Genomic DNA, 15,525 nt, shown 5'->3' on the forward strand with positions numbered 1-15,525 from the left:
GTAAAGGCTTCAGTGCAGACTGGCTTCCTGATTTTACTGACACTGCATGGGTGAAGTCCCCCTTAAGAGCTACAAGTAATGATTATTTTCATTAATCTTATTATCTTATTAAGATCAAATCTTATTTTTTTTGGATTGATCAATTGTTTGCTCTGTCTACAAAGCAGTAAAAAAATGTCTGGTTTGACAGCCTCAAATATCTTGTTTTGTCCAACCAATAGTGACAAAAGCCAAAGATGTTCAATTCATAATGATATAAAACAGAAAGAAGTAGAAAATCCTCACATTTTGAGAAGCTGAAACCACAAAAGGAATGACTGTCAACAGCTCATCTGCAGCAATCTGCAACGCCCGTTTCTAGTAATTCCACCTTGTTTTTTTTTCCCTTAAAACCACCCTTCTCTTCCTCATGCATGTGATGTGTGTGATGTTACACGTTAATTACATGCAGGCCTGTCAGTTGGGGTCTTTCTCGATGAGACAACCACAACAACAGATTGTAAGCACACGCTGAGCACGTCTCTCTCTGAGGTGCAGCCATCCGTTTCACTTAAACAAGTGAGGGCTTAACTGCCATCAATGCCAGCTTTGGAAGAAGTTTACCTGTCTGCTTACTGAAAAAAGCCTCTCAAGCAAAGGGCACGCATATCACTCTGGCTCTAAACCTGGTGTTCTTGGACGCCCAGGCTGCCCGCATTTTAAATGTATCCCGCTAAAGCCAGACTATCCGGGCTGGAGGACAGAAGTAATGAGACGTGACACGGCCCCGGGGAATGAAAAGGAGGCCTAACAGATATAGGTAATCCTTCTCACCAAGCCAGCGCCTCTTAGCCTCCCACCCCTCACATGAACCCAGCGGGAAAATACACACTAGACATAGAGACGCAAAAATACGCACACAGGTGAGTAATCGTCAAAAGTCATCATGCTTAAACATTTAAACTATACCATGCTGTGCTGCAAGACATTCACACACCGCACAAGAACCAAAACATATGTTCTCGATGACACACACACACACACACACACACACATACACACGCTTACTGTGCTGCTGTGGCCAGAGCTGGTTAATTCTGCTTCGATCGATGCACTAATACAAGGCTCATTTATCATGGTCGTTCAGTAGCAGATGATGGAAGCTATGATACAATTACTCCAGTGTTTGCACAACACAAACTGACTGTATGCCAACAATGTGTAAAGATTACCTTAGTGATATCATGAAGCATCTCATTTGATATCAACAAAACTGGCCGGCCACCAACTGGAGTTAATATACTTAATACAGCAGCGGTAAAACAGGAGATTAAGTGGGATTTATATCACAGATTAAATTTTAGTTGATCTTGACTTGACAACACAACGACAAAATCAATAGTAGTGAGGGTGACTGTACGTGTTTTCACTGCTTTTTTTTTTCGAATCTTGCTGTCATGACATTAGGTTTGTACAACATCTTTGCAGGTGCAGATAAAACGCTGTCTGAACCACGGTTGGTTCTACCAAAGTCAGTCTGAGAATTAGTGACTAATAGCTAAATATTAATAACAACAGCATGGGAGCTGACCTAACCAGCAGACTAATTTAACTATTTGCAAATAACAACACTAAGCTTGTGTCCTAGTTCTATACAACAGACTAATTCTCCGTAGGTTGTGAGTGTGTGTGCAACATTATGTCAGTATGCACGCTAATTAACTAACTACTTGATTTTTGAGTGTGTTGTTGTCACTATTATCCCACAACGTAAGGCAAAAAGAAAATGGAGGAGTTTGTTTGAGTCTTGAATCATGTTCTAAAAAAGACGTTTAGTGAAACCTTCTGTATTATCTGTAACAGCAAACTATGAAAATTATGCAAAAATGCTTCATTAACATCACACTCCCTAAATTCTACATAAAACTGCTTTGCTTGCTCAGTCTAGCTTTGACTAAAATATTTACCAGCATACTCAGGTCATCGGGACTACAAAGCAGAGGTTGACCGGTAATGGAATTTTAAAGGCTAGTATAAAAATGATAGTTTGGAGCAAAAAAAAAAAACAAAACACACCAATATCAACCCCCCTGCTCACAAAAATAAATAAATAAAAACAACTTTTTAAGTGACCTAGTGTCTGAGTGACCATCGAAGTAAATGGTAAACAGATTGTATTTATTTGGCACTTTTCCAGCCTTATCGACCGCCCAGAGCGCTTTACAATGCAAGCCAGCATTCAGCCATTCATGCACACATTCATGCATTGGTGGCAGAGGCCACTCTGCAGGGTGCCACCTGCTCATCAGGAGCAATAACCATTCATGCACACTCACACACACTGATGGCACAGCTATCAGAAACGATTTGGGGTTCAGTATCTTGACTATAGGGACACTTGGACATGTAGAGTGCTGGAGCCAGGGATTAAACCGCCCTCCTCCTGATTAGTGGATGACCGCTCTACAAACCACTGATGTACATCCCTGCATAACTAGTGGATGCTGCACTGCCATCAGCCACTATCAGAGCAAAGCTCCACCAATACTGATTATTTGTAAAACATCCTATCGGCACTGTTTGATCAGCCAAATCGGTTTATTGGTCAGCCTCAAACTTTAATATTAAATGCACGATAATTAGTCAAAGTCTCAGCAACTGTCAGGCACTGATCAATATAAAGTACAAACTATAACTCATTAAATGCAGGTCAAATGATTTTTGTGTTGCAGAAGAAGTTCAATTAAGGCTGCATTCAATGTTTCACATAACTGGGAAAAAAGTCGTTATTATTATTCTACCAAGTATGTGATGTTAAGTATCTCATGTGCGACTGCCCGAGCACAAAGTGGTCATATTTCAGTCCATCTGAAAGATGATCCTCTCATTAGTTAGAGCATCTTAGGGATGACACATGTTGACAGATGTCACTATAAACAAGGGTCTCCAACCCCCATGTTGTCAGACAAGAGCCTCTAAAACACATTATACTAAGAGACAACCTTAAGAGCGTTTTGGGTCTCTCCCTTAGCCCAGCCCCCTGGCAGAAAGGTCACCAACTGGCTTCGATCGCCCCATCATATCCCCTCATGTGTGCACATTTTATAACTAATTTAGACCAATACTGACATCTTTACTTCTGTTCACTTTTGCTCACTGACAGTATGTACAGTATAATATGCAAACCACTGAGTCCCTTATTTTTTTTACAGCAAGACACACGAAACAGGAAGTGCTGTTTATATTTTTTTTAACAAAGAAGAAAATGAATCTTTTGTTTCCCGGCTGTTCTGAAAACATAGTCTGAGTCGTGACCCCAAAAACGCAGCGTGTGTTCAGCCATGAATTTTGTGTGCCATTTCACTTCGACTGAGGAAAGCCCGTACTATTTAGAAATGTACAAAAGACATTCAATTAAGCATGGCCCAAATTTACAACATTGACTCAGTCTGAATAAAGATCAGAATCAAGTTCAGACACAAAACCAGAACAATGTGTCATTATTCAACAGGGTGAATGCTCATGCAGTTTGAACGCAGGATTTGCAGCTAGTAGTAACTGGACCTCTTCTTTACCATCTTAATTAAAGAGACTATAGTTTTGGACACAGTATGTCCCAAATCCCTGCACACAATTGTTACATAAGACACACGCCACTCGTCCATATTAGTGGCATGCCCATGCAGACATGTATGCCTATCTTACAATCTCATGTTCCCGCCTTCTGCGTCAATTTGCCTTTAAAAGACAAATAAGCTCCTCCACCTGACAGATGAGCGGTCTTTCTGTGGAGGCCCTGGCAGCGTCAGCAGGGCGAATATGGGCTGGGCTGGGCCGGGCAAACCAGAGAGGATCAGGGGGACGTAAGTCACCAAAGCAGGAATTAATGAGCATTATAGTATTAGGTAAGAATAAGTCCCACCTTAAATCCCTCAAGATTCCTAAACAACACCAGTAACACCTGTTACATATGATGATGGAGGGAAGCAGAGGAAGAGGGAGGGTTCAATGATGAAGCAAGACAGAGGGTTTGATACTAATATTGATGTAAATTTGTCTTACATGAAATTACAGATTAAGACAAAAATGAGATCAAGGTTTTAACTAATAAATAAATGTACCCATAAGAGCAGCTGAAACCAATAAAAGTTCAGATAATGAATAAAACATCGGATATAAAAGAGGGTTTGTGAAACGAATTTTCACACTCCTGGCAGTGCTTTAACAAAATATACACGGCCGTCAATCAAAACAGATTATACATACGGTAAGATGGTGTTTTTGAACTACTAAAATTGATTTAAATCATTTTTTATTTAGTTTAAATCAATTTTTATTTAGTTTTCATCCAGTATAATGTGCAGCCGTTACTCAGCTTGACTTTAAATTATTTCAGAATTGACAAACATCGTAAAAACTGCCAACTATTTAAAAAATCACAACAAAACAACACATAATTCCCCTCATCTGATTCTTTTAAAGAACAACAGCCAAAGGGTTTCCAGGCTTTTTTGGCGTCGAACACCAAGTCTCAAAACGGTCCTCAGGCCGTTACATCACCCACTCTGTCACCCTGACAGTCAGCTCTCACTATTAAAAGCACTATGACCACCATCAGCGGACAAGAAAACAAATAATCCAATGCGAGCAGTGATTTGCCAGGCTATTTTTTTAAAGGCTTAAAATAGACTTTGCCAGCTAACCGTGAGCTCGCGGTAAGCTGATCCCTCAAACAGAGAACATGATACTGTCTTGGGGTGGTTCGTTGTACTGGAGGGAACAACAATCCACCGGTGAACGATCCCTGGAAAGAATATCTCATTACACACAAATAATCTGCGGATAGCTTTTAACTTCACACCCGGAAGTGCAAAGGAGCTTGTTGCTCTGACTCACTCATTAATTCGCGCAGAGGGGATTTCAGATGGAAATGTGAGAATGTCACAGGGACACTTCATTAGAGAATAAATCCACAAGATCTGTGACTCTTCTTCTCTTTGAATCTACATGACTTTTTAAAGAAACCCTTGCTGGAAAGCTCTTTGGGTGAGATGATGTATGAAAAAGGGTCATGAGGGGAAGTTTGCTATCTTCTTATGGTAGTCTTGAATTTTTTAGAAACTTGGCTCATTTCAGGTGAATGGCCTTCAAGCGACTTTCTTTCTTTCTTTTTTTTTTTTTTAAAGGCATCCAAAAAGCTTCTTTCCTACATACCTAAACATATGTAAGAAAAAAATGTACTTGAAGTATCAAAAGTAAAAGTGCTCATCGTGCAGTAAAATGGTCCATGTTCAGTATTTTGCTATTATCATGTCTTTAGTTTAATATTACTGATATGATCATTGGTTTTCATTGGACAGGAAGTGTGTGAAACATTTTAATCTGAAAAGACGTCAGGCAAATGCAGTGAAGCAGAAGTATAAAGCTGCATAAAATGGAAACACCAGTCGAGATAAGAAATAAATGAATCGATTAGTCTCCTAGAAACTGCATTTGTGTACAACTAATTTGCATTTATAATTATGCTGTGGTGACAAACACAGCCGCTGCCTGGGTTATGTTTAAAGACAAGATTTGAGTGAAGAAACACTTCATTTTATGTACCACGTTGGAGTCGAAGGGAAGTGGTCTGGGGGGGACGGTGGGCGTACAAAGCACGGGACTCTGACACCAGAATCCAGGGCTCGCGTCCAGATTGTGGTTGGTTTAGGTAACAAAAGCACATCTCTGCTTGACATTAAAAACAGCCTATAGGGTGGGACATGTTCTCCATCACCCTCTTTTCTCTGACTTCCACTGGGTCGAGGGAGCATCTCAGGACAGAGCTGACCTTCTAAACCAGCCTGTTAAGGCTCTTACGGTCAGCAGTTGTGGTGCACTGACCCAGCAGACCACTCCATGGGAGATGGCTGGAGCGGCACCTGCACAACATAACACCTGAGTCTCCTCAGCAGATACAGTCTGTTCTGGCCTTTCTTACATAATGCATTTGTATTGTCAGTCCAGGGTATCATTCAGGTGAACACAGGTACCTGTCCACCATCTTAATGTGCTCTCTGGGTGGTCACTGGTGTAGGAGAGTGTTTGCACCTGCAGACATCTACCACCAGCTCTTTGGTTTTCCCTGCATTGATCTGGAGGTGGTTCCTGCAAGCACCCTGCATCAGTTCTCAGCACTCCCTGTTGTCCCCAACTGTGATGAGGCCAACAATTGCAGAACCAGGACCATTCCCTCAAGTACAAGTACCCTTTACTTAAGTAAAGTGCTAAGTAAGTAAAGGTACTTATCAGAGATACATCTCACCACTTGTTATCCCAGTGATGACACTCATCAGGGATTACAATTCATACTTTATATATAGCTAGTAAATGCTACATCCATCAATTAGTTGATTGACAAAAACTTCACAAAAAAATCATAAAATGCAACAAAGACAGCAACAGCAACAAAACAAGAATTCTCAGGACAGAACACAGGCAATGCAGAGAAACAGGAAGCTATCAGTTAAATAATACAGCAAGCAGCAGCAACAACCCTGAGAACTGCCCTTGGACAAAGCAGATAATTACTAATTTACTTAATTTACTTAATTATCCAAAACTGATAAATAGAGATGTTGCATACTAACAAGCTTTGTATTGCCTTTCTCCCATAAGATCACAAAGTCTCTACAAGAGTTTTTTGGGTGGAAGCTTTGAATATCCCACAGCAGATTTTCAAACTTAATACATACTGTATATATTTAAATATATCCATTAAATTTAGCTGGATATCTAATATAAACCTCTATTTGGTTATAAAGTTTTAACAAAAATCCCCCATCAGTGTTGGCTGAAAATGCAGTGCTTTATACCACCTGTATCCATTGAATCAAGAAATCTAGGTCTCTCTCTCTCTCCCTCTCCACAGCAGCGGACGGGGAAGTAGTTTTTGTCGTTTGTTTGGTGAATGCCCCCGGCGTGGGCTGAGAGGTAAAGCTAACTCGCAGTGTGGAGACGAGGGGAGGGGAGGACGCAGGGGGATAGACCTGTCTGAGAGGATACTGCTATTGAGTTGCAAATGAGCTTGTAATTAGCCCTTACACATTTGCCTGAAGGGAATTAGTGCGTGCGTGGGTGTGTGTGTGCGTGCGTGTGTGTGTGTGTGTGTGTGTGTGTGTGTGTTTGTGTGTGTGTGAGATTGTGTGTTTTTTAGCCCATTTTCCTTAGAATAGGGGTTGATGGTGATAAGCAGATAATACTAATTACTTCTCCTCCCAATTGCTTGTTAATTGTGCTTGGTGTGGATTTATACAGCATGGTAACACCCCCCATTCCTCTCCCACACTCACACACACACACAAACACAGATGCATGCCCCCCGCATTGCCTGTTGGCATAATCAACAGGTCATTTTTTAAGCAGGAGGCTTCTGTTTAAGCCACCAATTAATTATGCCAAGTGGGGTTCCACTATCTATGGGTTCAGCCAACGAGGCAGTGTGTGAGTGTCTGAGTGTGAGTGTGTGTGTGTGTGTGTGTGTGTGTGTGTGTGCATTTGTCGTTGGTAAATCTAACATTCTGCAGTCTGTTGTCAAATAAAACACAATATAGTGACCGTGGAATTACAGGTTTAAGCTTGCTGAAGCCATAATGTCTTTCTGACAGAAACTAGAAGTTTGATTCTATAAAAATGACACCGCATGAGCTGCAGAACAACCAGGCTGGTTTCAGATACCGCCGTTTTGTCACACCCCTCAGCATCTCATACAGACATGAAAGGTATCATTCATAGATAGATAGACAGACAGACAGACAGACAGACAGACAGACAGATATTTATCCCAAGCTGGGAAATTGCAGTGCAGCAGCAGCATTACACACGTTGAAATAAGTGAAATAAGACTATAAAGAACAAACTATACATAATAAAATATCAAAATAACAAGCAGTAAAAAGATCATATCCATAATAATAAAATAGCAAACAGTAGTAATGAAAAAGTATTGCGCAAAAAAGAATATCTACAGCAAATGGCAGTGTGTAGAAAATAAAGTGTACCGTGACTGTAAGCACACACAGAGTGAAAAAAGTGAAAATTTGTGAAATAGGACTATAAAGAACGAACTATATATAATAAAATATCAAAATAGCAAGCAGCAAAAAATTCTATACATAATAATAAAATATCAAAAGTAGCAAACAGTAGTGATAAGAAGTATTGTCCAAAAGAGATTTTTTTTTTTTTTTTTTAGCTGTTATTGTACAGTGCGATGGCATGTGGCAGGAAAGATTTCCTGTATCTGTCCCTTCGACAGCGGAGCTGTAGCAGCCTGTGGGAGAAGGTGCTCCGCTGTCTGTCCACTGTGTGATGGAGAGGGTGCTGATCATTGTCCATGATGGATAGCAGTTTATTCAGCGTCCTCCTATCCACCACAGTCTCAAAAGACTCAAGTCTGAGTCCAAGTACAGAGCCAGCCTTCTTGATGATCTTATCAAGTCTGTTGGTGTCGCTGGCTCTGATGCTGCTGCCCCAACATACAACAGCAAAGAAGCTGGTGCCGGCAACCACAGACTGGTAGAAGATCTCCAACATTTTGCTGCTCACGTTGAAAGATCTCAGTTTCCTCAGGAAGTAGAGTCTGCTCAGCCCCTTCTTGTACACAGTCTCTGTGTTGGATTTCCCCCTACTGGCAATATTACAGAAATTAGAATGTCCTTCAAAAGTCACCACGTGAATTAGGGCACAGCAACAGAGAAACTAAAATCTATTCTATTTTTACAGTCAAACTACCCTGCACATGTTTGCACTGTTTGAGGGAGGGAACTTCAAGGCAACCTCAGAGAACATGTAAACTCCACACAGAAATGCTCTGGCCTTCAGGTCGGGGTCAAACCTACTGTGCGGTAAATGGAAGAAAGACTATATTTATATAGCACTTTTCCCATCTTACCGGCCACTCAAAGTATTTTACAGCACATTCACTCATTCACACACACATTCAAACACTGGTGGCAGAGGCCACCACGCAAGGTGGGGTTCAACATCTTCCCCAAGGAAAATTAAAGCAACTATTATGTGTAGAGATGAAGTTGAAAATGGTGATTGTTTCCCTATAATGTGGGGTTCAAACTACACAACATCAGCCCAACAATAGCCTCACTGGACACGCTGAATGAAAATTGCCATTGGGCACAACAATGGATTGTGTATCATAGTGCACGACAACTGTTGGCACATCTGAGACACCTCACAACAGATCAGTTTTCCTGAGATCAATGCAGATGCTGCTGAGAATCATTCAGTAGCAGTGGAACGTGGTGCCATGCTGAAAAAAAACATGGCCTTGAGATTACATGTTTAATCACTGAAGAAGGAGGTAAATTATCAATAATAACTGCCTCAAGGGTAGTAGTTTGTTAATATATCAGTGATGTCAAGATTTTCTTTTTTACATAGATATAATTAACCCCCCTCCCCAGAACCCCCACCCTTCTACAAACACATACATCATCTGTTCATCCCACCACCATCTTATCATTCATTCTGTTCCAACGGCTTGGGAGCGCTTAAGCAGATTTTGGTTCAGTCTGCTCTCGAAGTGTTAAACAGATTGAGTCAGGGGATTTCTTGTAATGAAGGTGAGTGTGTGTACGTGTGTGTGTGTGCGTGCGTGTGTGTGTGTGTGTGTGTGTGTCTGTGGTGGTTCTGGTCAGTGGCGGGAAGTGTCTGAAACTTGGAAGGGTTAGATTAGCTGTGAGCATGATCTTCACTGAGCTCATTTCTCCCCTTCTGTGCACAAACACACACACACACACACTTACACCTACCCCCCTTTCCATTAGCCCACCGATCCCACCTGGTATTTTAATCTAGATTTAGGATCTAACACGTATCAAATGGTTGCCTACTGCTTATAAAGTAATTCTATACGCTTTCTATACCCTGAACTCTACTGAACAGCATCTCAGCAGCAGATTTGGAAAGCCTCCTCCATGACTGGTGCTGAAGGGATTAGTCGACTATGACTGAAAGAATCGTAACAATTCTGATAACTGATCAATTGCTTGAAGTAATTTATCGTGGAAGTATTTTTGCTCACTTTAGATGCATAGAAAATGAGAATTTTGTGCTTTTCTCTGTAACTTTTTTCAGTGAATTGAATATCTTTGGGTTTGGGGCTGCCGGATGGACAGGTGTTTCTATTTTATATTGTTGCAATTTGTGATAGTTTTGCTGTTTGTCAGAAAGAAAAGTACAACAGTATATTATAGAAAATGATGTGTAAAATAATTTAAAAAGTGATACTATATACAGTATTTGTATAGTATAATATTTGACTAAAATATAATTATTAGTTATGTACCTGACAAAACATTTTTATGTAAAACTGAGGCTAAGAATGCAAATGTTCAACCAACTGTTATGTAAATCGTATTATTTCAGCTGTTGTGGATCCTTTCTAAAACTGTAGCATTGACATAATTTCATAATTAATGACTAGGAAAAATTGTTGAGATGTTGAGAAAAAATAAAACTTGCTTTATGAAGCCAAATAAACATTTTCAATACTTAGAGAAAACGATTTTAAAGATTCTAACGCACTTGTAATCTGTTCAGAAAAAAATGTGATATGCAACATCTTCTTATGTTTGGTCAGTAAATATTTAAGAAAACATTTTATCCTTACAAACACAACTAATGCGTGAGTAAAGGTATTCAGATGATTCCTAACTTCATCCATTAATCATTTGAATGCAATTTTTCCAAATTATGGAACGAGATTTATCAAATTCACAGAACCCACAGTTCATTTACATTTCATCTGATTTTTCTGTAATTTTATTTGTGCATTAATAGATAATAACTTGCATCTTTAACAGACTAGTAAAACTTAAATGCACATCATGCACTGAAAAGTATGTTAATTAAGATGACAAACTTGTTACAGCACTTTATTTTATGTTTATTGCTGCTTTTGTTGGGGCATAATGATAACAAACTATCTGACAGTCTCAATCAATTTATCAAATACAGGATATCGTGATTATTCATATCCACAATCTGGGACTCCTGGTGTTCATATATCAATGCTCAGTGTCTGGCAGGCTCATATCTGTATTCTAGACAGATTTGTAGACGGATTTTAAGCGCCGTCACCTTTTTAAACCAGATGATCCTTCACCTGACTGCAACCTTTATGCAAAGCCTCATATTCAATACAGAGTAATCTGTGTCTGCCATCAGATGCATTTATTGTAGGCCTTTAATGACATGGCGCATTTAATATTTAACTATAACTCAGCATTCTTTATCCAGGCTTTGGTCCACTGATGCATTGGTAGAAGTGACAAATATTTTTTTCCTTTAGGCTATGATGTGCAAAAGAAGTGTAACATGTTTGCATTATAGTTGACAGATGCTTACAGGATCCTTAACCTGATTAATAAGGAAATTATCCTAAGACTGATTAATGAGCCACTGAGATCAGAAGGATTGAGCCAAGCAGCAGATCATTAATTCCTTGTCCTGGAGTTGCTCCGCCGTACATCGATGTCTAGAGGCGTTTTCATTATGTCTTGGCCTGGCAAGAGGTCGCGGAGGATAGCCTATGAGTGCCACCGTGTCTATTTTAATTACATGGGTATTAGCTGGTCGGGGACCAGCTTTGTGTCCCGACGTGTCCACTCGGCCAAATGTCGAGGCACATGTGATGCCAATTTTCATAAGCATGCCGCCATTTATTTGTGTAAACCTCCCTTGTAGTACTTTCAAAGTTTTCATCCATTTTTAAAGGACTCGGTTTCTCGGCATTTTGCGCGCATGTTCCCGGGGTTCGCCTTCTGTTTTGTGTGGCGCACCACCGCTCACTCCACATGTCCTCGCCTCGTCCTCCCCTCATGGGGCAGGGTTCCATCTACACCTCCGACCTATTAAATAACCTATCCTCGCTTGTTTGCTCACTGCAGTCATCCTGGCAGTCAATGTATCCTCAGGCTAAGCCAAACAAGCTGATCAGCCAGTCACCTCTGTACACACTACCCCCCACTAAGAGGCTAATGGCCGGGACCTATAATCCTTCTCAAAACAACTACAGAGATGCTAATTGTATCTAGCTATAAATACAGTTTGACTCCTTGTCCTCTTTCTTTATTCGGCTCTACACTGGAAACTCGGAGCCGCCGCGCACCGGCTCCTCTGAAGCATTTGCCCAAATACCAGGAAAGACTCCGTTGCGTCAGAGAGGCAGCAGATAGATGCTGCAAGTGTCAATAAACTTGTCAAACCCTGAAAAGGTGCAAGCAGCGAGCGCACGGAGCTTTACGCACGGTCGGATACACCAGTTCATGCAGTCTTGCGAACATTTGCAAACTTTTTCGGCGAGCGACTGAGAAGAAACAAGTCGAGATGTTCCCGCTGCCCATGTTCACCCCGGACCAGGTCGCTCGGGTGTGCGAAAACTTGGAAGAGACCGGGGACATCGAACGCCTCGGCAGGTTCCTCTGGTCCCTGCCCGCTGCCGTCCCGGGCTCCGCCGGGGAGGCGCTAAACCGACACGAGTCCGTGATGCGAGCGAGAGCGCTGGTCGCCTTCCACGGCGGAAACTTTGACGCTCTTTACCAGATCCTCCAGAGCCACCGGTTTACACGCGAGTCGCACGCCAAGCTTCAAGACCTGTGGCTGGACGCGCACTACCGAGAGGCGGAGAGGCTCAGAGGGCGGCCGCTGGGCCCGGTGGAGAAGTACCGGATCCGCAAGAAGTTTCCCCTGCCCCGCACCATCTGGGACGGCGAGCAGAAAACGCACTGCTTTAAGGTAACCACCACGTAGCGATAGATGTTGAGTGCTACAATTTAACCACATGGCTGCTGGTGACACGATGATGCAGTGGGACCCCGGTACAACCCACGTGTTTGGGGAAATTTTAATTGATCATATTGTATTTGCATTAAATTATAACATATGACAAACAGCACATCGACATTGAAACCTGACCATCAGTTGCTCTCCTGTGCTTTTTAACCTGACGCTGCGGCATCAAGCAGCCTGGTCTTTGAGCTCTTAAGATGATAATAGTCAGAGCCTTGGTTATCCTTCTGCCTTCTGACGTGAAATCTACTAAACTACTTTAGCAGGATGCCCTGCTGCAAGATCAGAGATCTCATACAAGTTCTTGTTAACCAGGACACACTTTTAAACAGTGAGAAACACTGATTATGGCTCCTAAAGTGGCCAAAAGTAGTGGATTTTATAAATGATTCTTGTGGGACGTGTCCATACATATAAATACTCCATGCTGATATTCAGGATTGCTTTCATCATTCACATATTTATCTCAGAAACTGTATACACTGTAGCTCACATTTGTTGTTCTTTAATGACTTAATACATAAGTCAGCCTATGTCACTTTCTTTTTATTTATCTATATGTCTAATATGTTCTCCTGTCACTTCAGCATTGCTTTTTCTTTATTTCATTTTCTTTGCCGTAACATTTCCAAACAGTATTCCGTGTTTAGTACTCCGCGGAATCAGTCTGCAGTCATACAGACGTATATATATATAAAATTGCTCAACATTTTCCTTTTTAGTGTCATGAGCTCACTAGTGGAAGCAGAATGGTTGTATTATTTCATTCAAAAGTTAAGATAACAACACTTGCTTGTTCAATTTCACGAGAGAGGAGTGAGCTGCAAACCCAGAAGAAAAAAAGATTCAGGATTTAAAGGTTAAGTTAGTACAATAGTCTATTCTGGAAAGCGAGGAAGCGTGCACTCTTGGGTGTTTGTTTATGTGTGTGATCTCCCTCATGTGGCAGGGTCAAGTATTGTTCATAAGTGTGGTTAATCTTTAATTCCAAACCACATGAGGGATCGTCTCTCCATCAGCCTATTAAGCCCCTTAACATGATCCCATTTAGTGGATATACATCATCATGTATACTTCTAATGTAGATTGTAATCATCTATTTATAAATCCAGTCTAATACGATTATACTCAGCATCATATGAGAGTGATAAGATGATTGTGGTTTAATAGGATGATATCAAAACACCATATGGTGTCCTTAAAAAGAGCTATGCTGCAATTTTCAGAAAACATTAAGTTTTATTGCTCACAACTTGCAATTCCATGCTGATAAAAGTCTGCTTTGTATTGTCTTGTTAATAGGAAATTATGCAACGGAGCACCAGCCTAAATATTACATATATTTTTCTATGTGTTCTCCAGGAAAGAACTCGCAGTTTGTTGAGAGAGTGGTACCTCCAAGACCCCTACCCCAACCCGTCCAGGAAACGCCACCTGGCCCAGGCCACGGGACTCACGCCCACACAGGTCGGCAACTGGTTCAAGAACCGCCGTCAAAGAGACCGCGCTGCATCCGCAAAGAACAGGTATCTCAAAAATGACACATGATCACGCTGATTATGACTACAAATGAGAAAAGAGGATGAGAATCTGGCTAGTGGTGACTGGAATTCAGTTGTTTATGCGAGTTATAGACTCAGTTTGTGTTGTACAAAAACTGAACTTCTCCAAAAATAATGTGAAAAACTCTGTTGGCCTTCAGTGGGTTTGTTAAAAAGCAAATAAATGATATTATGAGGCCAATTAAAGAGGAAAAATGCTAACATCTCTGCCTCAAGAGCAGCTCTGTCGACTGTCCTGTTCAAAAAGCTCACTCTCGTCTCTCTCCTCTCTCCCTCCACCCAGACTGCAGCAGGATCCATCCCTCCTGCCCTCCGAGAGCTCACCTGACGGCTCCCATCAGGAGCGCCGCCATCACCCCCACTTGTTGCCTACCTCCCCTCGCCACCCGGGCAGCCCGGAGGCCAGCGACTGTAGCACAGAGAACGAACGCAGAGGAACAGGAGCCTCCACCCCGGACATCTCTGTCAGCAGCGACAGCGAGTTCGAGTCTTGAAAGGACAGAAACTTTTCACGGACGGACTCTCGTCAGACTTACATATGCTAAAGACACTTGAACTGTCTGGACCGGAGGCGTTCTCAGTGGGAGGAAGGTGACGACGAGGCCACTTGATGTGGATGTTGAGTGGACATTGAAAGCAAATGATATGCAAAAACAACATGCACTTAAAAAAGCACCATGGCACATGACCTCGACTGTTATATTAATTAGTTTACTGCTGACCATGACTCAGCAGTGTTGATAGACATAGTACAGGTGCTTCTACATGATCAACAGTGTTTCTCAACACTCAAAGTATTTATAGAAATAATGCCAATGGTCTTTAGGTAATGTGAATATTAATATTTTAAGTTTTGATACTGGTTTCAGTCAATATTTTTGGATAGATGATTTTCTAATAGTTATTATCTAAGCTACACAATTCATTTGTATGGAAATTGTGAGGACACAATGAACAATGCCTTGAGTAGGCTACTAAATGTTACTACATTTATATGCACATTATTATCTTCAGATTATGGCAATATGCCAACTGTGGAAAGTGTCATGCAAGCATTTAAATTTGCTTATTGCAAACACATAACTCCTATAAGTTTAATCAATCATCAGCCTACATTTTTTAAGGTTATAATGTG

At 41.2% G+C, this 15,525-nt stretch overlaps 1 protein-coding gene across 1 annotated transcript; it reads left to right on the forward strand.

Annotated features, from left to right (window-relative positions):
* The first annotated feature begins 12,250 nt into the window (after nucleotides 1-12,250).
* Nucleotides 12,251-15,181, forward strand: six7 (SIX homeobox 7). Its single transcript, XM_041965304.1, has 3 exons — nucleotides 12,251-12,774; nucleotides 14,191-14,354; nucleotides 14,674-15,181. The coding sequence occupies exons 1-3, from the start codon at nucleotides 12,367-12,369 to the stop codon at nucleotides 14,882-14,884; spliced, it is 783 nt and encodes a 260-aa protein (XP_041821238.1). The 5' UTR covers nucleotides 12,251-12,366; the 3' UTR covers nucleotides 14,885-15,181.
* Nucleotides 15,182-15,525: the final 344 nt, after the last annotated feature.

The sequence above is a fragment of the Chelmon rostratus genome, chromosome 23 (assembly GCF_017976325.1).
Source record: "Chelmon rostratus isolate fCheRos1 chromosome 23, fCheRos1.pri, whole genome shotgun sequence".
Classification (NCBI taxonomy): domain Eukaryota; kingdom Metazoa; phylum Chordata; class Actinopteri; order Chaetodontiformes; family Chaetodontidae; genus Chelmon; species Chelmon rostratus.

Bases quoted from the DNA above. Each gene is read 5' to 3' on its own strand.
- six7 (XM_041965304.1), top strand. From the start codon at position 12,367: ATGTTCCCGCTGCCCATGTTCACCCCGGACCAGGTCGCTCGGGTGTGC. The intron at 12,775-14,190 runs GTAACCACCACG...TGTGTTCTCCAG, and splicing joins AGAAAACGCACTGCTTTAAG to GAAAGAACTCGCAGTTTGTT. The intron at 14,355-14,673 runs GTATCTCAAAAA...CCCTCCACCCAG, and splicing joins GCTGCATCCGCAAAGAACAG to ACTGCAGCAGGATCCATCCC.